The following is a 26,067-nucleotide window of genomic DNA, read 5'->3' as shown; positions in this document are numbered from 1 at the left end:
TTTCAAGTCTTCTTTAAAGAAAACAAAAAACAGCCAGACACTATTTTACTGATCATGTTGCATAAGCATAAGAAATTTTTTCCTATAAATTCAGCAGTTTCGCCCCCATGACAACAAAACACTTTTTTTTTTACCCTGAGCTCTGCCTACAGCCAAATGAGCCAGAGCCTTATTACAGACCGGCCACAGTTCGCATTGCCGTATGACACAGATGCTACGTATCAGCGACAGACCCTTGCAGACACATTTTCCCAGCTTGTTGTTTGTCCATTCTGCAAGTTCCCATTGCTGGAGCTCCTTATCTCTGCCCTGCATCACTGAACACAGTCTTCCAGCAAAACGCCCAAAGCAACCACATAAGTCTCATTAAAGTCCCCACAGTTCAGCCTGCTGGGGACAGAGTCCTACATTGAACAAAACAATCACAAAGACATGAGAAAAACCCCTAACACTTCTTACTTCCTAACTTTTTAGGGCCAAACACAAACCCTCCACAGAACAGAAGCTGCCTCAGATATGATTTGTTTTGCCGACATTTATTGACTTTTTCAAAAATTCTGCCTTTGACTCAGTGCAGCATCCACAAGGACCTTGGGGATTCCCAAGGTGGGTGAAAAATTAAAGGAAAACATGGTTATCTTTTTGGGGGGTTTAGAAAGAGATCCAGAATGTTTTTCTGAGGTTTCTTTTCTCTGTTCTCTGGAAACCTTAAAGCTAACCATTTATCTACCCATGAAAATATCCCCACCTTTTTAATAATTGTTTTAAAAGATGTATTCCAAGATTTTTTCGTGTTGATTTAACAGTGTGTTACAGTGTCAAATATTGCACTAATCTTGTGTAGTCCAAAAAGACTAAGTCATTTCAGCTTTATGAGGACTAAAAATAAAATATTAATGAGGAAGCAGTTTCTCTTTATTGCTTACATATAGCAGTGAAACACTACAGCAAAAGTGTTCCTATTTTTATTGGAGCTCTGATTAACACACTTTTGCAGATTTTGCCCTGCTATTCCTTTTCTTCTCCCAACCTATCTTTCTAAATTAATAATCAAAAAATTAACAATAAGGCAAACACATAAGACAACATACACTAAATTCTTTACATTCAGACACTTAAGAACTGCTTTGAAACCTATGTCTGTGTTGTAATTTTACAAAATCACAGCATTCTAAATTAGCAATCGGACTCTACAAAATATGTAGGGTGTTATTACAAATCAAGAAAAAAATACATTTTTGCCTTTTAATTGTTGTCCTATTCATATTTCCAATGTATAAGTATATTTGAGATATGTAATGTCTTTTGTATCTGTATCACCTTACATCTGCGAGCTCAAAATCTGCACAAACTCCTAAGAAGTGTTCTTCTATCTGGAATTTCAAGAACTAATACAAGGGCAACTTTAAAAAGTTTGAGGAAAATGGAATTAAAGGATGAGTTTATCTTTGTGCATCAAAGTTTTGAAATCCATGCATAATTTTTTTTAATAAAACACATATTTTGGGGCCGGCGCTGTCGCACAGCAGGTTTGTGGTGGAATGAGAAGGCCATGCCTAGATGGCCACTGGCAACAGAAACTGCCTGGCAACAGGCTGTGATTGGATGGCTTCGGAAACCACGTGACAATGGAGCCTAAATGGCAACAGGCTGTGATTGGATGGCTTCAGAAACCACATGACAACGGAGCCTGACTGGCAATAGGCTGTAATTGGATGGCTTCAGAAACTGCCTGGCAACAGGCTGTACTTGGTTAGGGCATAGACCACCCCTTGACCAGATTGGCTGCCTTGGCTATTTAAACTGCTGTACCAACTGAAATAAACGAATCTGTGGGCTGCTCCCCTCTGGCCTGCTTTCACCTGACTCCCAGGGTCTGTGTGGTAACTCCGTGCTTCTTTCCCCCACCACGCTTCTCTCAGAACCAATCCACATCAACACAGGTTAAGCTGCCACCTGCAGCACTGGTATCCCATATGAACACTGGTTCGAGTTCTGGCTGCTCCACTTCCAATCCAGATCCCTGCTGATGTGCCCAGGAAAGCAGCGGAAAATGGCCAAGTGCTTTGGCTCCTGCTTCCACAGGGGAGACCTGGAGGAGGTTCCTGGCTCTGACCTGGCGCAGCCTTGGTCATTGTGGCCATTTCAGGGAATCAATGGATATAAGATCTCTTTCTTTCTTTCTCTTCTTTCTTTCTGTGTTTCTGACTTTCAAATAAATCAATAAGTATTTTTAAAAAAAACACACTTTTCATATACTTTTTTCATATACTTTTTGAAAAATCCATGTATGCATGGATTTTTTTTTTAAAGATTTATTTATTTACTTGAAAGGCAGAGAGAGAGAGAGAGAGAGAGGGAGAGAGAGAAACAGAGATCTTCTACCCACTGGTTCACTCCCCAAATGGTTGAAATGGCTGAAACTGGTTCTATCTGAAGTCAGAAGCTGCGAAGTTTTTCCAGGTCTCCCATGTGGGTGCAAGGGTCTAAGCACTTGGGCCATCTGCTGCTTTTTCCAAGGCCATAGCAGAGAGCTGGATCAGAAATGGAGCAACTGGAATGTGAACAGGCACCCACTGGGATGCCAGCCCTGCAGGAGGAGGCTTAGCCTACTATGCCACAGAGCCAGCCCCTCTATGCATGGATTTTAAAAATTTCTGCACCAAAATAAAACTTAACTTTTACAAACTTTTTAAAGTAACCTTATGCATCATTTTAAAAAAAAATTATTTCTATTTAAATAATCAATTGTAGGCTAGAAAGAGCTACTAGAAGGTAGTTCAACTATTTCAGAAAGTATTATAAGTTTCTTAGGATATGGCATGTACATTTTGAATCTTAAATTCTATCTGTACTCATCCTACCTGGGCAGCTTAGCCTAACTGGCCAGCGAGGTGTGATGTGGGAATATGAGGATTTGTTGCTCAATCTAAGACTCTTGTTGGGTCTGCGCAAATCAAGCACAAATCTGTAGGCAGTATTCATCAAATGAGTGAAAAAAATTATCTGCTTTATGGGGCTTCTTAATTTCTTCTTTAGAATGCTAATATGACAGGCCCAAACAGATCCTGGATGTCACTTAAAAATTCTCTCCATTCAGGACCTTTTGTTTTGGGGAAAAAGAAGCTGAAAAACAGGAACAGGCACTGGAATATAGAAGCAGTTTATTTTTAAGGCCTCATACTGGCTGTTCACTGGGGAAGAAGGATTAAGGATAAGCTTTCAAATTAACTCTTTTATCTGAAAGAAGAAATATAAATGTGTGTGTGTGTGTGTTGAAATGTTATTTCTCTTAAAAATATTACTAAATATGTTAACCAAACTATATACCAAAGGACTCCACTGTTCTTTCCTCTTGGTATCAATGGAAATATTAATCTTTTCATGTTTTTAAGAACTATCCCTTAACAGCTGTTGTGAAATGTCAAGTTTTGTGAGTTGGGTGTAATTCTGATGCCAATTAAGAAAGGATTACCATGAGATATTATATGCACATGAAAAACAAATCATGGTTGAACTACTGCTTGATTTAAAAAACAAAAAACAAATCCAAATCTGTGGTGGGGTCAATCAGGTCATTTAACTGATTAGATATCTGACACTAGAATGTGTTAATTTTCTACTTACTTGAGACTCCCTTTCAACATCATGAAAATAATACCCAAGTAGAGAATAAAAGAAAGAAGTTCACCAATGCAAAGATTAATTTTGATTGTGGAGAAACCCAATGAATCCAAAACATGGGACAACTGCCAAGTAGTAGAACAAAGAGAGAAAGAAGAATAAAGCCAGAGTAGACCTGGCCAAATTGGCCTCCACACCTAGGGCCCCTGCAGTGCCAAGTGAAAGACTCAAAGCTGAATCCAATCAAAAGCCTTATCCAGATTTCATTTGTAACCACTCTCCTATCTCTCTCTCCTTTCTAGTGTTACGGCCACTCTTGGGCCTTTATTATTCCCTACCAGGAGAGCTGCACAATAATTTTCTTTGCTATCACATTAATCTCATTGTACACGTCCACCATGTCATTACACTGTTTTAATGTTGTTCATGGCATCCCCATGCCCACAACACAAAATCCTGGCCCTCAATCTTCTCTACAACCCTCCTTTGAGGGCAATGGCCAATTCAAAGACAAGATCATTTTCCAGGTATTGCCAGTTAATATATGTGCTCCCTTGGGTGAACAATGGGATTTTTCTACCCTACAGTTTCCTCCTCAACAAAAAGAAGTAACTAATTTGATAATAAATATGAGATAGTTGCATAAAGCATAAAAGGTGAATACAGATGCAATGCTTCTATCTTCATCAACACACATTTTGCTACTCATTGTCTCCAATTCTGACCCCTTAAATGTACTTTATAGATATCTACCCCCTCTGTATAGCATTTCAGCCGCTTATAATGCTTTCTTTCCACCTCCTTCTCTCCTCTCCGGAACAAAATATGCATGGTTGCTGACTCCTTCCTCCAACTCATCAAGGTAAGCGATAACAGCTTTTATTTATGGAGATCCTCCCACGTGCTTAATACTCTTCTCTTAAAAGCCCTATGATTGCTTCCATATTATTCATGGAAAGATTAAAAATGGGAGAAGGGAGACTCAGAAATACAAAGGCCACAGAGTAAGGGAGATCAGAAGCCAGCCAGAGCAAGCAAGTGCAGTGACGATTACTGTTCACATACTGCATTCCGCTTCACATCCATGAGTAACAAAAATAAGGCTTTCTTCATTAAAGTAGCAAGAACATACATTTCAGTTCCATTTTTCCAGCAGTTGGAAGGAAGGGGCTGACAGGAAAGGGGAAAAAGGACCACCATCAGGATAAGGGCAAAACTACATGGAAGAAGTCTTGTTCAGCTGGAAATTTCTCTGGAGTTAAAAAAAAAAAAATGTGATTTTCAGAACTTAGATTCTATGTCATTGTACAGTATCCAAGAGATAGATATGGAGGCAGATCCCACTTCACCATTTCGATCTGATTTGCCACTCATACACAAAACAGAAAATGCAATCATGGCACCACCCCTTGGGATCACAGTGGCACTCATCACTCTGTAGCCCCCAGCCATGGAGCCTTGGACACTGCTCTGCTGGAATGGCCAGTGCTGTGGGGTTCACTCATTAGTCAAACAGTTGATATTGGCTGCAACAACTCCTTGTTTACTAAAATTCATTTTCTGTTTCTTCCTGGGTACACACAGTGGGACCACATTTCACAGTATCTTTGGCCCTGGGCTGCATGGGTGAGGCCAATGGCCCTGGGGTGGGAGTGTGTGCCCCTTCTCAGCCTGATCCACAAAACTTCCCATTCAAGCTGTCCCTGTCTTTTTTTTTTTTCCCTGGGAGCCAGAATGCTTATGTCAATGGCTCAGAGGCTTCCAAAGCTACAAGGTAAAGATGCCACAATCATTATCTGCATTGCCAAATTCTGCACAAACTAAGCAACCTGAGATGTCTACTCTAGACTGTTAAATAAGAAATAATAATCTATTCTTACTGTGTTTGCCCCATTGCATTTTGGGTCTATTTGTTACAAATTTTTCTTATGGGGATGAATTCATGAACTGGCCTGCACTTCCTTGGGGCCACAGATACAAACATGGGAGGCCTGTATTGAGTTCACAGTCTATAGTGGCTGTAGTGTTCCAGTCATTTCATTGTCCTGGTACTGAGGACAGGATGTAGAATAGGGGGAAGGGGACAACCTTTCCCTCTAAAGGGACAGACGAAACATAGCTTAAGCTTTGCAGGCCACATACGGTCTCCAACACACATTCTTCTTTGTGTTGTTTTTTTTTTTTAAATAACCTTTTAAAATTTTAAACAGTATTCTTAGCTTAAAGGCCCTACAAAAACAGACCATGAGCCAGTTTTAGCCTAAAGGGTATGGTCTGTCAATCTCTGGACTATAATAATATTTCATAAGACGTGAAAATTATACACAATTCAAATTTGGGAACTATATATGAAGTATTATTGGAACACAGCCACATTTATTCATTTAGGTACTGCCGATGGCTGCTTCAGCACCATGAGAGTGGGGCTGAGTAGTAAGGATCAGCAAATGGTCCACAATGCCTAAAATATTTACTATCTATCTGACCTTTTACAGAGAAAATCTTCCAACCACTGATACTGGGTGCCAAAAGAGAGATCATATGGTTTAAATCAACATTCCTCCATTATCCAATGAGAACACTGGGTGTCCTGTTGCTCTGTGCCACACTAAGATCTCAGAACCTTCACCAACACCATAGAAGAGTGTTATCCCTCAAAAGTCCTTGAGTTTAGTGTTATCCCCCAACACACAGTAGGAACACAATGTTTACTGGCTAACTGGAGTGTTCTGATGAAATACGCTAGATAAATTGCTTTCACACTTTTCTGTCCTCAGTGTACTGAATGATCCCAGTAACACACCACACAAAAATTTATCAAAACACTATGACAACTGACACTCTCTTAGAATCCTGATATAGAACCAATGCCCATAGACCACTACAAGTTCAACAGGTGACATGCTTTTTCTTACTATTGATTGTTGCCATTAATAAGATACTAGCCAGGGCTTTTAAAATTCATGATCTATTTTAATTCTTAAAACAACTCTGCAAGTCAAGTAGTTGGTTTTATGGATGTGAAAATTGAAGCCCAGTTAAAAGAAATAATTGGCCTAAGGTCAAAGACCAAAACATTGTGTTTGGATTTGACTCCAGATCTACTTTAATTCAAATCTACTGCTCTTTCTATCATACCACAAGCTGTATCACATACTGACAATTCATAAGTCTGGAGACACTGCCACCATATTACTCACTAACCACCATGGTAGGATTCAGGTATTATTTGGGTAGTCAATTCTCACCTGCATTACATTAAAATATAATCAGTATTCATGGAATATTTATTTTATATTAAACAGGATAATCATAAGTATTTTCCACATTTGGTCTCTGACCTCTCCAAAGTTTCAATTTTCTCATCTGTAAATGGGCTTGGCAGTGGCATTTTCATAACATTAATGTTGAATTGAGTGCTGTGTATGTAGGAAATTCTTAATAGAGTCTACAATTAAACATGCTTTATCTTTTGTGTTTATGCTTTTTTTTTTTTTTTTTGTAAAATGAAGAGTGAGGTCCAATACTCTTAAGATCCATTCTTGCCCAAACCCTATGAGAGCCAGGTGTTAATAAAAGGAAAGTGTTGGAAAAAATCAAGCCATTGGGTGTGATTATCTTGAGGAGTTCTCCCACAAGACTGGAATCATGTTTGGTCATCAGCACATTTATTTGAAATACAAGTCTTGGTACTCTGATATTAACAAGAGATGAAAGAATTTTTTTTTAAAAAAAGCATTAAACAAAAGCACCCAAGCCAGATATTATTAACAACATCCTAATTTACAGTAACACCCCTGGACTTAATTTTCTTGTTAATGTGCTGTTTCTTTTCCGTTTCCTATCAAAGACTGAACTGTACCAGCACTCTTTTTTTGTTCTCATACCTTTGTTATAAAACAACATTTCCTTATAACACCCAACATGCCTTCTTCCCACAGCTAGAATTACATGAGAGGTGGGATATTCTCAAACTTTTTTTGGGTACTTATTGCTGTAACATGCCCTAATTTTGCATTATATCAACCAGATCCTGTATCCCCTTACTGAATAGCCTACTCATTGAGTTGCCTAAGCTACTGTGACTAAGCTACTTCTCAAGTGTCTGGTTCCCATAGAGACAGAACAGCTATCACATTGTCAGGCATTCATTCCTTTATATGCATGCAGAGTAAGGCCCAGCCACATGCTCCCCTGACAAGGCTCAGGAGCACTACAGAATCTGTGCTGTAGAGAGGAAGACTTGCCACTAACTGACAAGATGTGAGAGCCACTTCAGTTCCTCTCTAAAGTTCTCCAATGATGAGAACATTAAGTAAGCTTTCTTACACTTGGATGACTCAATATCCTCAGCCAAGCACCTTCAAAAGTTACCCTGCCAGGAAGGGATGCCTTCTGGCAATGAGGTAACAGGCTGACCACAGCATCTGGCACAAAGAAGCAGCTTAATAAATGGGAAGAAATCAACCTAAGGGTATCTGAGGAGCTTCTGACCCTAAACTGTGCACTGCTAACTTTCACTCTGACACCAGCCCTACCCAGTCCCCCAAGAGCACTGGGCTCACCTTCCAACCGCCTCCTTGCCTGGTCAAGGTGAATGTCTAATAGATATCTCAACTTCTCCAACACCAAATTTTCCATTTTCTCTCCAAATTAGTTCTTTCCCATCTGAACAAATACATGTCTCTTCTCTCAGTGCTCAGGACAAAAACCTAATTATCTTTCTTTCCTATTATCTACTACTGCCTACCACCCTGATCCAAGTCATATCTAAATCCTATCCTATACTTGAAATACAATCCAGAATCCAATCAGTTCTCACCATCTCTACTTCCAATGTACCAGATCACTGCTAATATCTTCTATCTGGACCCCAGTTTTCCTCCCTTACCATTAATTCTTTTTTTAAAAAAAATTAATTTATTTGAAAGTCAGAATTACAGAGAGAGAGTGACAGAGATCTATCTTCCATCGCTGGTTCATTCCCCAAATGGTCATTGGGCCAGGCCAAAGCCAGGAGACAAGAGCTTCTTCTAAGTCTCCCATGCAGGTGCAGGGGCCCTGGCTACTTTTCCAGTTGCATTAGCAGGGAGCTGGATCAGAAGTGGAGTAGCTGGGATTTGAACCGGTGCCCATATGGGATGCTGGCACCGCAGGCAGAGCCTTAAATTTCCACTTCACAGCGCCGTCCCTCTTTACCACCAACTCTTCACACACAGCTAAGGTAATCTAAAGATGTCAATCAGACCCTCCCACTACCTCCCTGAAGCCCTCTAGTGACTTCCTCTGGTGCATGCAACATTAATCTTCATGACTATGGCTCAGAGGTCTTCTGCCTTCATCCCTGATCAACCTCTGCTGACACTCATCTCCATCACTGGGCTCCGTCACCTCTCAAACAGCAAACCCCTTCTGGCACCTGAGCTTGCTATTTCCTCTGCTTAGCACACTCTCCGGATCATCACACTATCACTTCCCATCATCCAGACTTCAGGCCCAACATCATGCTCAGGAAGATGTTCCTCAAACAACAGGCTTTCTGAAGTTCTCCTTCAGCTCCATCAACTTATGAAGGGCAAGCTTACATTGAAAGGGTTTGAATAATCCATACTTCAAAGAATATAAAAGTATGGTTTTAGGAAAAGTCAGATAAGATCAATCTTTTAATGCATGACCTGGGCGGGGGGGGGAAGGAGCAAACAAATAAAATATCGTGTGATGAAGGCTCAAAATACTAATGTTTGAAATTGTGAAAAATAAAACAGTATTTGTAGGACAGAGATTATCAAGAATTTTTATGAAAAGTTGTAAGAAACCAGGGCTTTACAGGTTAGATATGAGTTCTATATGTAAAGCAACAATTTATAGCCAAAGACTGAAATGTGGTCATGAAATGTTCCCCACCTTACTCACAGAAGTCCTTAATATTATTCTTTATCCCAGCACTGGCCCTTTTCAATGGCTAACAAAGCATCTTTGATCGCGACAGCTCTCTTCACATCAATCTGGCCGATAGTGAGAGCTTTTAGAGGCTTGAGACTTTCTGGATGATTTTCAAATGCTAGTTTTTAAAGTGCTGGTTTTAAAAGAACATCTGTACTTTTGTGGAAGTTCCAGCATCAGCTTTCTTCCTTAGTAGTTAGTTGCAGGGATATCCTAATGGTTCAGTTCAAATGATCTTCATGGTTCTGCCCACTCATTACATTGATATTTGAGAGATCAATTCTTTTTAAAGTAGTATTGGCATAGTAATAGGATAGATAGAAGAAATAATATCAAAGAAATAGCAACATTTTATTGAATCCTTACTAAGTGCTAGCCACACAGTAGGAAATTCATTTCATTGATTCAATGGTCTCTCCCTTTGTAAAAAATAGTCTTTGTGTTCAACTGTCTCTTTCTTATAGAGAATTAGAGAATTTTTCTAACAATAATATGGGATACATTGTGTTTTATAGATATCATAGCTCTGAATAGAAATTCTAATGGTGGGATAGCCTTGTTCTCATATATGTGTGGTTTCTTTTCCTATAGCTTTTGTTTGTTTTTCTTCTTCTTCTTCTTCTTCTTTTTTTTTTTTTTTTTTTTTGGTGTACCTTTAGGATCATGAGAAGGAAAGCCAAAGCGGCAATTCCCTCCATTTTACTTCTAGACAACATGCGCATAGCAGGCACGTAATGCATATTTATTGAAATAAACATTTATTGAAAGAACAAATATATCTGATCAAATTCTTACTGAAATCATGCACATTTTATAACCATAAATTTTCGTATTTAATTGCCATAAATCCCTGCATCACCAAGACTTAAAAAAGGCTTCAAACCAATAGTTTCAAGGATCTGAGATTTGTGCTAACATTTCTTTAAAGATTAAAATAATGAGAAATATCATATTCACAGGACAATTTCAGAAATAACTTATCACCACTTGAACTACCATGATTTTTTGATTGAGGAAGACTTATGAATCCACCAAGAACTATACCAAAACAATTGCCAACATTTTGAGAAACTCAAATGTAGAACATTGAAACTGAAGTTCTACTCATGGAAGCTGGCCTGTAATAGTCTTTACCTACAACACCAAGATAAATACAACTCTAACATGGACATGATGGCCCTGTTGCCATTAAGAGTTCAATATTAAGTACCATTCAAAGAGATTCAGCCTCAATAACAAAGGGACACATAAAGACATTTATAGCAGGTGCTTTGGAAATAAAATGCCAAACACTGCTCATCACTGAAGACAAGGTTTTGGGAGTAAAAGGTTAGGTCAAATAAAAAATTCAAGAAAACATAAAAGGAGGGAAGGAGGAAAAGAGGGAGAGAGAAAGAGGGAAGGAGAGAGGAAGGGAATATCATTATATTCTTAGAACTGTATCTATGAAGAAACTATACTGAATCTGTTAAAAACTAATTAAAAATTCTAAAAATAAAATAAATTCAACATAAAAGACCATTCTATATCACCTATGTATTTTAATATTTCATAGTAGGATAGGGTCCAATCACTTTTATTTATTATGGTCTAAAGTAAGCTTGAATTTAACCGCATAAAGTCCCTTAGTTTTGAAGACCTGAAAATAATCATTTTTCTATTCACTGATGAGTTTTGCCTAACATATGTATTTGACTGTATCAACAAAGTCATTTTCCTTCATATATTTTAGGTTTAGTACTTAAAATTAAATTGCATTTCTTTGGACAAGAACTAAATTTTAGGTATATTTACTCCAAAGAAGTGAAAAACTGATGCTTCTTGGTACTCACCCTCCCGTATCTGTTGGCGTAGGACCCAGTGAGCAAGGAATGGAAAACAATGATTGTCTCGTCCAAGTCCCAGATGAACACTCTCTATAAAGGCAGAACCAAATCAATGTGTCTTTGTCTTGGCTGAGAAAACTGTTATTCAGTTAACTTCACCATGAAAAAGTAGTCTTGAAACATGAAGCCAATGATAAATCTGAATGTGCAACATTTTAAAACACAACTGCTCCAAAAAGCATTGCTCAGCTTTTTTCTAGATATTACCCCAATTGAGGTACAATAAGATGATTCTATCATCAATGTCAATATAAATATAGAAAACAGCTAATAATACGTGTCATCGTTAATTCTGTAGAATTTTAATGTTGGTTTTGAAGAAATAAAAAATGAGCTATATCTAGTCTATTTATAACTTTTGAGATACAGAAAGGCAATCATTAAAAATCATTCAAATTAAAAAAAATCATTCATCTTTGGATTTTGATCTCTGTTACCTGTTCACTAAGAAGTGTTAAAAATAACTAATATTGTGTTTTATTCTCATCAAGCCAACTACTAAAAATTATACTCAAAAGCTAAAGTTTTACATAATCTATTTACCTTATGCTACCTATTAAGCAGTTATCAAAGGAATGGGATATTTAGTAGACCCTCAGTATCCAGGAGTTTTACATTTGTGGATTCAACCAATCGTATATCAAAGATATTTGAAAAAAGTTAGATCTGTACTGAACATGATTAGACTTTCTTCTTGTCATTATTTGCTAGTCAATGCAGTATAACAACTATTTATATAGCATCCACATTGTATTTAAGCAATCTAGAGCTGATTTAAAGTGTAGAAGAAGATGTTCATAGATTATAAGTAAATCCTATAACATTGTTTGTAAGGGACTTGAGTATCTGTGGACGTGGGTGCCCTGGCTGGGGTTGAGGAATCCAGAAACCTGTCTTCCGTGGATACTGAGGGAAGACTGTACATTGTTCCTGCTAGGTTTTTTAAGTCTTCAGGTTATAGATTTTTAATGACTTAAGCAGACACATAACTCTTGTTCTTAGACACACTCTTGGGATAGTCAGGATTGGAGTTAAAGGAATTCATTTCAGAAAAGGTCTTCAAGACACCACAGAAAGCCTCCCAAGCTTTCTCCTTTCCAATCCCACTCACACCAGTCAATATTCATACCAGATTCTGCTGGAAAAATTTCATCTTTTCAGCCAAAATAATCATGTTTTCCACCATCAGATTTCACTTTGGCAAAAAGCAGAAACTTAATTACAGTGGATTCAAGGCTATGAAACCTACCACCCTTTGAGTTCTTACTTAATCCTTTCTGCTTTTGAACTCCACCAAAACATGTCTCATAAGGTGATTACCATTTCAATTTAGAACATTCCAGGCTTCCTTTTCTCAATATACACAAGAGTGTCTTTAATTTCAAAGTGGATTTCATTAAGCATTTTTAGTATGGCGTTTACTTAATTGAAATGGCAATGACACAGAGCAGTACAAGAGAATTTTGTTCAAGCAGAACTATATAATTTACTGGTTCTTTTACAGTAAAACATATGCTTTGTCCTATGGTTAATACAGGACAAAAATAATAATCACTTAACATATAGTCAACATGGAAGAGAGAAATTGCTTTTCTTGTCGTACAAGAAAGGACTGACACAAGCACTTGGATACCCTGCTCATTGCTCCTTCCATAGTAGTTCTACAGAGTCACCAGCTGGTGACTACAGCACCTTGTTATTCACTTGGGTGCAGGCAATAACATTACCTCTAGATCAGAATCCGGTGGAGGTGAAGGATTATTGTTTCTTCGGCCCCGCCCACGTGATTTCCCATCTGAACCTCGACGCAATCGATCAGAATCTGAATCTTTAATGGGCGTTGATGGGCTGTGGATTGTACTGTACTCTGCAGGAAGACAGGAAGGAATTTTACCTTTTAGTTCCAACACCATGGTGCCAAGATTAGTCTTGTTTTAACTCAGAGGGATGTCAGAAGGGTAAAGCACAGTTCATTCTGTTTAAATCCTATACTATCTGATATCTGCACTGGGAAATCATTGAGGAGGGCTCTGATTCTAAGAAGTGATTTGAAAGAAAAGATGATCAGAAACAATTAAAGTGGAATCAGAGGTGAAAGACAACAGGTCGTAGTAAGTTGCCTAGATTTTGCTTGGCATTCTTGATGATTAGCAACGCTCTCTGTCCCCATAGCCACATCAGCTTCTCTCATACGCCACAAATAGCACCTGGCCATGATAAGGGGTTTGCTCATTTGCTTCCATTACAGCCCTTCCAGCTACCTATGACAAGGATTCTGACTCATGCAAAGAGATGAGAAAAAAAAATCAGCTCCAGCGTGGGTGTAAAACTGAGTTGTAGGGAAGACTTTTCTTTGAAAAATGTTTAATTCCTATTTTATCCCTCATTTTGCCTAAGAACAGCTAGGGAGAACACTTACATGGAAAGTTCCCATATTTCACACAATATCGCTCAAAGGCTCTTTCTGTGTATCAGTCTCTTCGAACCAAACTTCCAAAACAAGGCAGCACATTAAAATTACTCATCTGGGTAGCTCAGAGAAACCACTGAAATAATTACATTGAAACCACAAAATAAAGAACTACTTCCAAAGGACTCAAAGTAAAAGCTGGGCAGTGGTTGTGGGGTTAGGAGATTTTTATCCTGTGTTCAGAATGAACATAAAAACACTTACTCTCACGTCTTAGGTACTGTTTTCACTGTCTTTCTAGTACATAAACCAGATAATCTCAACCTTCCCCAAATTCCAGATGTTAAGTATGCTGGCTGTCCCCACAAAGCAAGCTCCTTGCCAGTCCTCTACTAGATATGGACTGGAATCTCTCAATCTAATCCTTGTATGAAGAATGATTATTTTAATTGTGATGCTGTTGACATTACCAACCAGAAAACTATGGAAAACTGAAGTTCTACGAATGCTCTTTCAACCTCAACGCCACCCGCAAAGCCATCCATGTGTTAAGCCATGTGCCCTTGGTACTGTCATCATGCTTACGTGCATCTCCCAAAGCCTTTTGAGGCAGAATAGATAGGCAGACATTTTTGTAGTAGACTTTGATTCTAAACCAAAAGAAACAGCCTGTATCTCCCGTTTTAAGCCTGAATAGAACCCCATCACCTGCAGACCACACGTTTGAGTGCCTCCTTCTATAACAAACGAGATGTCAAAGTTCTTCATGTAAACTGGTCATGTGATTCTCATAACCAAAAATGACCATGATGATCTCTATTAATCAATCACACTCAGAAAATCCAAAACAACTTCACTCAATAAGTTAGGTTATTTAGTTACTGCAGATGCACTTTTGAGCTAACTCATTTCACAAAGCTGTGAGAACATAATGCTGGCTGGTCAGAGTTAATCATTCTCTAAATCTAAACTAATATTCTTTTATTGCAGTGGCAGATGACTAAGCCATCTCTCCTTAAGACGTTCCAAACCAAGCATCTCTCTTCCATACTTCATGGAGACTTAGGAGCTCCAAAAAAATATATTTTTAAGTGGTTAAGTGGATTCATAGCTGTTTTTTGTTTAAAGGTTTATTTACTTATTTGAAAGACAGAGTTACATAAGGAGAGAAGGAAACGCAGAGAGAAAGAGAAAGAGAAAGAGAAAGAGAGAGAGAGAGGTCTTCCATCATCTGTTGGTTCACTCCCCAATTTGCCTCAATGGCCAGAGCTGTGCTGATCCGAAGCCAGGAACCAGGAGCTTCTCCCAGGTCTCCCACATGGGTGCAGGGGCCCAAGAACTTGGGCCATCTTCTACTGCTTTCCCAGGCCATAACACAGAGCTGGATTGGAAGTGGAACAGCTGGGACTCAAATCAGCGCCCATATGGGATGCTGACAGTGCAGGAGGAGGCTTTACCCAATACATCACAGCGCCAATCCCTGTTTTTTTATTTTTTAATTTTATTTTAAAAAATTTTTTATTTCTCGTTCTCCCATTTTAAAAACTTGGGCAGGTATGGGTATTCAGCACAGCAGTTAAAATAACCTCTTGGAACACTCACAACCTGTATTGGAGTTTCTGGGCTTGAGACCTTATTACATTTCCTATTCCAGCTTCCTGCTAATGCATTCCCTGAGAGGCAACAGACAATAGCTCAAGTACTTGGGTACCTGCTGGGAGCTCTAGATTGAGTACCAGGTTCCTCTCATTGGCCTATCCCATCTCTGGCTGTTGTGGGCCAAAAATACAGGGAGTGAACCAGCAGATGGAAGATTCTGTCTCCCTCTGCTTTTCAAATAAAAAAGATAAATGCAATGTATTTTATTTGTTTTTTAAATCTTCTTCACTATACACTTCTCAGCAGAATCTGGACAGCTACCATCTGAAACAAAACACGCCAGCCTGTTTAACAGTGTCAAGCAAACCATTTATTTTGCAAACAGCAGAACAGGCCTCTAAATAAAACTAGACTTCAAGTATTACATACAAAATCTATCTTGAATTATGAGCCTTCAGCTTTTGGAAGTTCATATTTGAGAAGAAGCTAAAAGACATCAAGTAACATGTCTTACTACATAGTACCTTTTGCTTTGGCATCCAGACAGTTCAATTATTTTTCCTTACAGCAATTTGACTTACATAGGGTTTTAAAGCAATTTATCTTACATAAGGTTTCTTAGCCTAAATTTCCTCCTAGTGATTATTCTTTTTTTTTTTTTTGTCCCTGCTTTAAAAACCCAATTAAATCTTTTAAAATGTATTCCATCTCATTTTTTTTTTCTGGAAATAGACAAGCTATAATTAAATGAATCACTCACTTCTGGAAGAGTCTCCCAAAAGAAAACACATTCATTGAGCAAAATATACAGGAAAATATTAAAATCATCATATCTAAAGTTTTTCCAGGTGGAAGGAAAAAAACCATAAAAGATGGATAATCTGATACCTTTAAATACTGAAATAAAACCACATTCACACCTTACGGACCTCCACTTGTTAGAAGGAAGATGAAATGAAAAACAATGCAAGCTAGTTTGAAAAATATCTTCCTTTTTGTTCTACGAGGTGGAATTCAATGCTTCTACTCTCTTAACCAGCTTTCCTGACTCTAACTTCTCCTTCCTCTTACCAGTGCAAAACAACCCAGATAAATTAATCTGCTAATCCATCCATAGCTCATGTTTCACTAAAACCCTCTCCAAATTGTTCAACTTTACCCCCACTGAGATAATGGATGTGAAAATACTTTAAAAAGTATTCAGTTCATTTAACAGACACTGGTTGGATATTACCCTCGCACTGTTCTAAGCACTGTACTAGAAGTTTAAAATATAACAGTGTGGGAAATATACATGGTTCCTGCCTTATTGAGGCTTAATATTCAGAGGGAGGCACTGACTAATGGGCAAAAATGAGAAATTATCAAATGATATGGAAATGGTGATGACATGGCAAAGGCAGAATGCTAGGAGGCCACAGAGGAAGTCCTCATAACAGATTCATTTCTGAAGATGGAGGACCAGTTCATATTAAGGAGGAAATGGAAATGGTCCAGGCAGGGGCATAAGCAGGTATGGAGGTACACAGAGAGAAAGACATGTCATGTTTAAGAAAAAAAAAAAAATAGGGGCTGGTGCTGTGGCATAGTAGGTTAAGTATCCACCTGCATTGCTGGCACTCCACAGAGGCACCCGGTTGCTCCACTTCTGATCCAGCCCCCTGCTGATGGCCTGGGAAAGCAGTAGAAGATGGCCCATGTGCTTAGGCCCCTGCACCCACGTGGGACACTCAGAAGAAGCTCCTGGATCCCAGCTTTGGATTGGCTCAGCTCCAGCCGTTGTGGCCGCTGAGGAGTGAACCATCAGATGGAAGACTTTTCTCTATGTCTCTCCATCTCTCTGTCTGTAACTATTCCTCTCAAGTAAACAAATAAATCTTTTTAAAAAATCACTCTTTAAAAAAAGAAAAAAAAAAATCCAATGTGACCTGAATCTACAGAAAAGAACATACAAGATGAGGCCAGAGGGGGAAAAAATTCCACCAGGGAGTAATGACTAGCTCCAGGCTGGCAGCTGGCTGGAAACAAATCAAAATGGAGAAAAAGTGATGAGCAAGGAGGGGAATCTGGAAATGCAGGTGAGGAATGCAGGTGGTGGCCCCAGCATGGGTCATAAAATCACAACTAATTGGGTAAGCAAGAAAGAAGTCAAGGATGGCACCCACGTCAGTTGTTTGGCAATGACATGGATTATAATATGAGGTATGGGACTCAGGAAGAGGAAAGAATTATGGAAAGAACGTAAGTGGGAATTCAGGTTCAGCTCTGGACATATTAAACTTGAAGAGTTCGTGAGTATTCAAGGATGCACAGTAGACTGCTAGACTGCCCTGAAGTTCACAGAAGAAATATGGGCTGGATTGGAAAGGGATGCCCATATGTAAGCCCATATGTAAGAAATGAGTGTAGTTAAAAATTGCAGTGTATATAGAAGTGACGGGCAGTGAAAGATGGGTGGGTGTGTGGTGGAAAACCAAAGTCAGTGTATTGCAGAGGAAAGAGTATGTCAGGAAGGAGAAAGTGATGACTAACTTCAGACCAGCTAAGCCAGAACTAAAATGAAGACTGAACCCAAGAGCATTCTAGAATTAAAATCACAGAGATACCTGATATGAAGAGCAACAATATAGATTTGAGAAGAGAGAAGAGTAAGCAGGGATAAAAGTCCAAAAATGTTACTGATGGCACTATCACAGCCAATCTCAGTACTTACTTTTAGTACTCAAACTCATTTGACTTCTCTGTGGCTATTCTGACCACACTCCCCTCTTTAAACACATCAGAAAATCTTGATTTCCTTTTCTTCCATTTCCTACTAATCCTTCTCAGTCAGTAAGGCTAAAACTTCAATGTTGGTGTCCTCTACATCTGTGATACTCAGTATGTGCTAACCTAGCATAAGATAAGGAGCTTGTATCAGAGCCATTCTTCCTTCATCAAAGTCTTCTAAGATTGAAAAAAGCCAAATTAAACAATGCAGATGGTGACATAGTTGATTACTCTGAAGCAAATCCCTTCTGTTGTTCTACACTGGTAATTAATAACTGGTGGGCATGCAGCCAGTTGGTGGATCATATTTTGAGTTCAGTGCACTAGAGGTTCCTCCATGGTCCTCTTGCATTACTGAAGGGTCTCAGTAGTTGTCTGTATTTCTAAGAGGGATTTCACGATAATGTGCAGGCTGATAATTCCAAAGCTTTACCCGTTCATCTCTTGACATGAGTATCTCACTGTTGGATGGACCTCTCTACCTGATAATGCAATTAAGCTTGCTCCAAAATGAATCCTCTCTCTCTGTTAGCAGTTTGGCCACTTTCTATCCAGTTTTCCAATCCAGACACGTCTTAGTGCCTCCATCAAATCAAGACTAAGTTCTGTAGTTTTTACACCTAAATATTTTTGGTTTAAGATCAGGCTGTCACCACATTTTGCCTTAGTTCTTTCAACAGGCTATTTCCGGGATTGCCATTCTCAGCCTTTCAACTATTTTATGATGACTATTACCCTTAATATTCCCAGCTCAGTACAAAACAGGAAGAATGGTCAAGTCATGGGGACACGGAGCTATGGATTCAACTGCCACATTTTGAATCTTGACTTCACTACTTAATAGGAGCATGACATTGTTAGCTATTTATTCTTGCATGAATCAGTTTTATCATCTGCAAAACATGAATAAGTGGGAGACAATGAACCTATGCATGTATAAATGTACTTGGAACCATCTCGGTGGCACCAGCACTCTAAGTTAGTTTTCTTACAAAAAAAAAAAAAAGTCACTCTTCAATGACCTTATTTCTAACTACTCTCTCCCTTCACAGCTGACTTCAGATAGACAAAGTTAATTATCTCCCTTCTCTGAAAGCATCATGCTGTTTTTCGACTTTATACAAGGTCTTTCTTTTTCTTACAATGCTTTTCTTAACTCTTATCCTCTCCTCTAATCTGTTTGTGAAATTCCTATTAACCTCTGAAGATCAAGACCAAGTATATTCTTTGTTAATTCTCCCTCTAAATCTTGGCCCTGCCTTTGGAATTACTCTTATCTCTATTATGCGGTTATACAATGTGTGTCATGTTTATGTTGGCTGTGGACAACAAACAATTTGGCAGAATTATTTGGAGCAAAGATCTGTGAACCTGGTTTGGGGGAGCAGAATTTCAGGGTGTTCATTTTCTTATTTCTAGAGCACTTAAGTGTAAAGTAGGCGAAGTGGACATGAAAAACTCAGTGATGGAAAGAATGAGAGTTCCTCAAGTCCACTCTTACATTACTAAATTTGTGAAGGTTATTAAGTTATTTCTGCTAGGTAGTTAAAATATTACAAATGGGAAATAACTGTAATTATCTTAAAAGCTCAAATAAAAGTAATATTTACACATTTAATCCTAGAATATTAAAACTAAATAAGATCATTAGTTCACCACATTTGTAAATACTTCAGATGTCTATAAATTCTTCAATATTAAAGAGAAAAATAAAGAAATATACTCAAAAGAGTCCCTCTACTTCCTGTTTGTCCCTCTAGTTCCCCTGAACTAGTAACTCGTACGTGAGCCTGGGAGAAACTGCTTCCAGCTTTTCATTTCGCAGTCTCCTTGTCCAGCAAGTGAAGGACACAGCCTGGATCATTCAGCTTTATTATTCTGTCATCTTGGATGTACAACACGTAGCATATCTTCCTAACAGTTTTTGATTTCTCCCTCTCGTGTAGATCAGTCACCTTCAGAACTAATCCATTTAGTACCCCTAAGGCAACTCCAGTTCTCAAACCATCCAAGTTAACTGCCTACAACATCTAAACTCTGTACCCAGTTTTACTTCTCATGCCTCCCTCAACATGATCTCTGTTTTCTATACATAGCACCAAATAGCTTTGAAAAGATCACACTCATTTCAATTGTGCCACTTTTACCATAACCTTATGTATACCAGTTGTCACTTTAAAGACGCCATTGCCATTTTTCAGATGGAGAACAGGAACATGATTTGCATTTGCATATACTGGAGATGTTTGTATACATGTGCTTCAAAATTACATTTCCTTCTGTGAACTATCCAACTCTTTGGCCAGTTTTTTATAATCCTTTCTTGATTTATAACAAATGATTTTAACCTAGTTTTCATATTTGCAGATACATTTCCAGCCTGATATTTCCTTAAATTATGCTTTCCTTCAAAGAAGCTTTTTATCTTTATGGAGTCTTGCTGCACGGCATGAAGGCCTAGTTGACTGCTTGAAGATTTAGGGATAAGCATTCACATTTACTCCCAGGGTAGCAGGGGATTTCTGATCTAAATTTACACCCCTGGGACTATACAGGCCAGTGGCAGTTGTAAAGGAAGTAGAATACAGGGTTCCTGCCAGCTCCCTTCTCTGTAGTTTGGGAGGATGAAGACTCTCCTTACTCATTTCAAAGTCTACAAGAGGTGAAAGACTACTCCCCCCAAATGGGATGAAGTAACTGATCCCCTGGCTGGGAGGAAGCTCTCACCGCATGTACTGTGACATTGGATAGAAGCCAGAGGAGCCACAATCTCTGGCTAGCCCTTGAATCTGTCTGCTAAGACAATACTGCTTACAAAATGATATGCAGAGGTTTCTTTCTTTTTTAAAAAAAATCCTTAGGAAAAACACTTGAATGTCGTGACATAAAACTGGTGATCAATAATTATATTCTATGAGTGGCTCTAGGGGACATAGATAAAAATCACAGAGCATATATCACTTCCCTAAGTGCAGATATGGTCATGTTCAAGACTCAAGAATTAAAGCATATAGGATAATTATACAAATGAGTATGAAATAGATGCCAGACAGCAACTGCCAGTGAGGTACTCCTGACCTTTGAGACTTTCACAACCAGCACAAGCATATGCAAAAAGTCATCATCACAGATGGTATGCAATGCCAAAATCAGGGAGATTGAAAGAAAGAATGCAGTCAGGTTGGGCTCCCTAATCCAACAAGAAAAGCATAACCCCCTGGATATTCCCCATACAGAGGTAGAAGCATCAAGCTTGATGCTACTGGGCAAAAGAATCAAATGGCTGAGTCCAATGAGTACATTTCTGTTTATACTTAAAAATTTTTTTAAATTCTATTTGTTTGAAAAAGACAGAAAGATTTATCTCCCATCTGCTAGTCAATTCACTCACCAAATGCTTGAATGGCCAGTGCTAGACCAGGCTAAAGCTGGAAGCCGGAAACTCAATCCAGGACTCCCACATGACTGGCAGGGACTCAACCACTTGAACTATCACCTGCTGCCTCCTACGGAGCACATTACATGGAAGCTGGACATTGGCGGCACAGCTGAGACGCCAACCCAGGCTCTCCAATATGGGATGTAGGTGTCCTAGGAGCCTATTAGCCTCTATTCCAAACACTGGCCCCATTTTATAATTTTTAAAATTAGTTTTCATATAAGGGAAACATGTTTTGCGAAGCTGAGCTTGATAACTTTCAGATAAGTAACGGTGACTGTGTCTTACTTCAGGGATGGGCAAGGTGGTAATCACACACCAACAAATTTCCTCGGGACTTGTCTCAGTCAGCCACACTGCCAGGCAAAGACAGAAAAGTAAACGGTGGCCGGCAGGGTATGGGCCACAGGTGGGACATGAAAGCCAAGTTGTCCACATTACTTAATTTAAATTCTCTCATTATCATTGTTTTTGTTCTTATTGTTTTGGTTTCTATGTAACTAAAAGCAGAAGTTAGCCAATTTTTCCTATAAAAAGTCAGATATCCGATATCATGGGCTTCCTGAGCCACATGCTCTCTGATGCAGCTACTCCATCCTGGTGTCTCAGCAGCAGCTAGAAACACAAGATGGATTACAGATTCCACTTGGCTTTGGGAAGGCACCAGACATACACAAGATGTGTGGGTTGATGCTCTCATTTCTAACAGAATGGCCAGATGCCGGCACCGAGTCTAATGCAACTGATGTAACACGGGCACTGTCCCAGGTCTGGAGCCTCTGGGACACTTGTTTTCCAGACTTTTTAGCTTACTGAGTCTGGAGGACACAAGCACAGATGACATGAGCAGCCAAGCACAGCAGGGACACCAGATGCTGAGTGAGGCTGTGTTTCTCAATAAAGACAAATTCCAAGGCCCTGCCACTGTCAAACCATGCTGTTCCCTCCACAGGAAATGCAGGTGGAAAGTCGAATGCAAAAGGGGTAGGTAGGTTTTCAGACTGAACACTTCCATTTTTCCCTGACTTAAAGTGACCCCAAACAGGTGATTCTGACATGTGTTTCTACCCAGGTCCACCTCTAGTGTTCTAGACAACATTGTGTAAGGCAGATTCTTCATGGTTGCTAAGCAGATGGGATGGGAGGGCGTCTGATTCAACCTCTATTGTCAGAGTTCCTCAGGTCGAAAACTGAAATTTCGATCATCCTCCAAATTCTACTGAAATTCCAGTGGTGGTCTAAACTCCACACTTGACTTCTCATGTGACAGAATACAAGAGCATAGCAACCAAATGCTCACAACAGAGAAGGCAGGCACAGGCACACGTTAAGTCAACAAACTTGCTTTTGTTTTCCCCAATAAAGGGGGACCAGTGGTAGAAAGCTTCTTGAATAGCTCTTTATGTAATATTGTTTTGCAGACACAGTCTTTGAAACAAATCAATTTAAAGCAGCTACAAATAGGTCATTCTTTTTTTGCACTCGATCTAGATTTCACTACTCCAGTTTGGGGAAAGGAACGGAGAGGGCTTTGTTTTCTTCAATGGTCCTCAGTGCCACCTCTTCAAAGGCCATGGACTCCATCCATCCTAGACACTACCGAGGTTCACTCTGTCCATCTGTCGGCCACCCTTCCCTTCCTGTAACTGGAATTTGTGGCATTCTGACTCAAGGGATACTACTAGTTGGCCTGTTGGTCTTAAAGATTTCTACACATCGTTTGTTTTCTTAGAATATTCTTATGCCTGTGTCTAATAATCTGTGGAAATGGCGACTTCTGCTTGGACTTGATCTTTCTTAAATGTCTTAAAAGAGAGGTCAATATGTAATGCTTCTTTCTCTGGGAGCTGTATGTCTGGCCACCGCCCCTGGCATGCTGACTATTTCACTGTGACTTTGCCTTCACTTGTTTGATCAGATTTAGGCAGAAACTGTAGCTAGGGCCAGCTTCATAGATGTACAGCCTGTGCAGATGGACAAGGCCCTGGGTTCAGAGGGGACCTGCACTGAGTTTACTACTGTGTTGTGTTGTCTTGGAACACTTTCTGTTTGAACAAGAAGCCCACCAACTATGTAGACAGTCCTGGCTGTGGCTCCCACAATCAAATTCCTGAGCCAGGGAAGCAAGCACCAAGCTTGGCTTCTGTGGACACAGAGAACACCCACTGTGTGCCAGGCAACTTACTTAGCACTAGGGATCTGCCTGAGCAACATGACGGCTCCTGCATTCATAGAATCTCAGTGCTGCCAGCATTTATCACACACCAGGATCTCACAAGCAATAGCATGAGACAGTATGTCACTCTCTCCTCACCAAATCTACTTCACAGCCACAAACAAGAAACTTGGCTTCTTAATCTCCAAGCAAATGGAATTAACCACCTACCAGTACTTTTCACATGCAGTCAGCCTTCCCTCTTGTTGGGATGGATGAAAGCTTTATGCTCTGAAGGCCTTCCTCTGGGCATGGGATCCCAGCTCCCTCTAACCTACTCCAGCCAGCATTCTTTCCCTAAAAAATATCCCCTGCATGTTCCCCTGGGTTCTTATCCATTTCTCTACTATTTTGTAGTTTATGCAGCAAAAGTCATTGAAAGAAGAGAGATCAAGTCTCCTCTTGGGATGCCTGCTTCACATACTGGAGTATTGGTTCGAGTCCCAGCTGCTCTACTTCTGATCTAGCTCCCTGCTGATGTGTTTAGGAAGCAACAGATGATGGCCCAATGGCTTGAGACCCTGCCGCTAATATGGAAGACCTGGATGCAGTTCCTGGCTCCTGGTTTTGGCATGGCCCAGACCCAGCTGTTGGTGGCCATTTGGGGAGCAAACCAGTGGAAGGAAGATCTCTATCTATCTCTATCTCCATCTCCATCTCTCTATCTCTCTGTCATTCTGCCTTACAGGCAGGTGAAAATCAATAAACATTTAATTTTTTTAATTGAAAGAATTGTGCCTTCATGTGATCTATATTTCTTTTCTCATTCTTTCTTGAACAAACCATAACCACACTATTTTCTCCAACTCCTCTTTATCAAAACGACCATTGATGCTGCCTGCAAAAGCCAAGTCTGGATAACCATCTTCCTCAACCTTCTGCCTGTACCACATATCTCCTGTCACTTGAACACAGTGACAGTGCTCACTCTCTTTAGCCTCTCTGAGGCCTATTCAAAGTTCTCCTCCTACCCACTGATCCCACCTGCCAGGTCTCCTTCATGGGCTCAGCACTTGTTAATCTCCCCTTCTATAAGTACACCTATGTCCCTGGTCAACTTCTCCACACACATGGCCTTAAATGGTATCTGGATGCTGATGACTGACAAAGTTAGGCACAGAACTATCTTAAAAATAGGCGTGTCCAACAACTTTCTATTTCTCTTACATTTCTAATAGGCATCTCAAACTTTACATGTGCTAAACAGAAATGTCCTCATCCCTTCAAATCTTGCAGTATCTCCAAACTCAATAAATAGAAAATGCATTTTTTTCCAGGCGTTTGGCCAAAAAACCTTGGGGGCATCTGGGATTCCTCTCGTTGCCCTCACATTCAATCTGTTGACAAATCTTGGTGTTCTCCTTCCTGATAACTCCAAAATCAGACCTCGTCCACTGCCTCCACCTCCACCACCTATGCCAGGTCACCATATCTGTCACATGGGCACTGGGGTCATCTCTTAGCTAACTGCCCTATTCCCCTTATTTGCCTTATTCTTAGTAACTGCTACAACCAGAGAGATTATTTGCAAGTGTAATGAAGCCATGCCACTCTTCTGCTTAATACTTCTCATCTCATTCAAAATGGAATCCAAAGCCCTTTTAAAATTAACCAGGCCTCTAAGCATCCCTAACATCACCCCTACTGCTCTCCTTTCCCAACTGGTTCCAACCACACACTGGCTTTCTAGGCACCTGCTGAATGCACTCAACACAATGCCACAGCCAGGCCCTGGGAACCACTCTTTGCTCTGCCCAGGACGCTCTTCCCCAGATAACAAGGTGGCTCTCTCCTCTCCAACTTCAAGTCTATGCTGAAGTGTCACCTGCCACATAGCTCCCCAGGAATATCTGTCACCAACCTAAACTCTGCGCTCCTCACCCGGAATTAATGATCCCAGGCACTTTTGACATCAGGTGCACGTAGGAACTTTCTATTTGTTTGTCACCTGTGCCTTCCAGTAGAAGGGAAGTTCCTTGAGGGCCAAATCCTTCTTGTCCCAGATCATGCCTGGAATGCATCAGAAACTCAATACACATGTGTTATTTGTACACCCTGGCTTGGGAAACACCCTTGGCTCACACAGCAGAATGCACATGCTCATCACTAATGCCCCATGGGAAGGTCCACCTAACTACTCTGAGCAGTGTAGCTCACGGAAATACTTATCACAGTACATTCA

The 26,067-nt window shown here is 39.8% G+C and overlaps 1 protein-coding gene across 3 annotated transcripts in view; it reads right to left on the bottom strand.

Annotated features, from left to right (window-relative positions):
* The window catches only part of EYA1 (EYA transcriptional coactivator and phosphatase 1), a 163,242-nt gene that overhangs the window by 65,848 nt on the left and 71,327 nt on the right, over positions 1-26,067 (bottom strand). For all 3 annotated transcript variants that reach the window (XM_062189549.1, XM_062189550.1, XM_062189551.1), the window contains exons 9-10: positions 13,181-13,320; positions 11,400-11,483 (exon numbers count right to left, since the gene is read on the bottom strand). In XM_062189549.1, coding sequence (XP_062045533.1) covers positions 11,400-11,483; positions 13,181-13,320 — 224 coding nt within the window. The remainder of the gene's footprint in view (positions 1-11,399; positions 11,484-13,180; positions 13,321-26,067) is intronic.

Source organism: Lepus europaeus, chromosome 4, assembly GCF_033115175.1.
Source record: "Lepus europaeus isolate LE1 chromosome 4, mLepTim1.pri, whole genome shotgun sequence".
NCBI lineage: Eukaryota > Metazoa > Chordata > Mammalia > Lagomorpha > Leporidae > Lepus > Lepus europaeus.
Note: the sequence above shows the minus strand (reverse complement) of the source record. Positions and strands in the feature narration are given on the sequence as shown.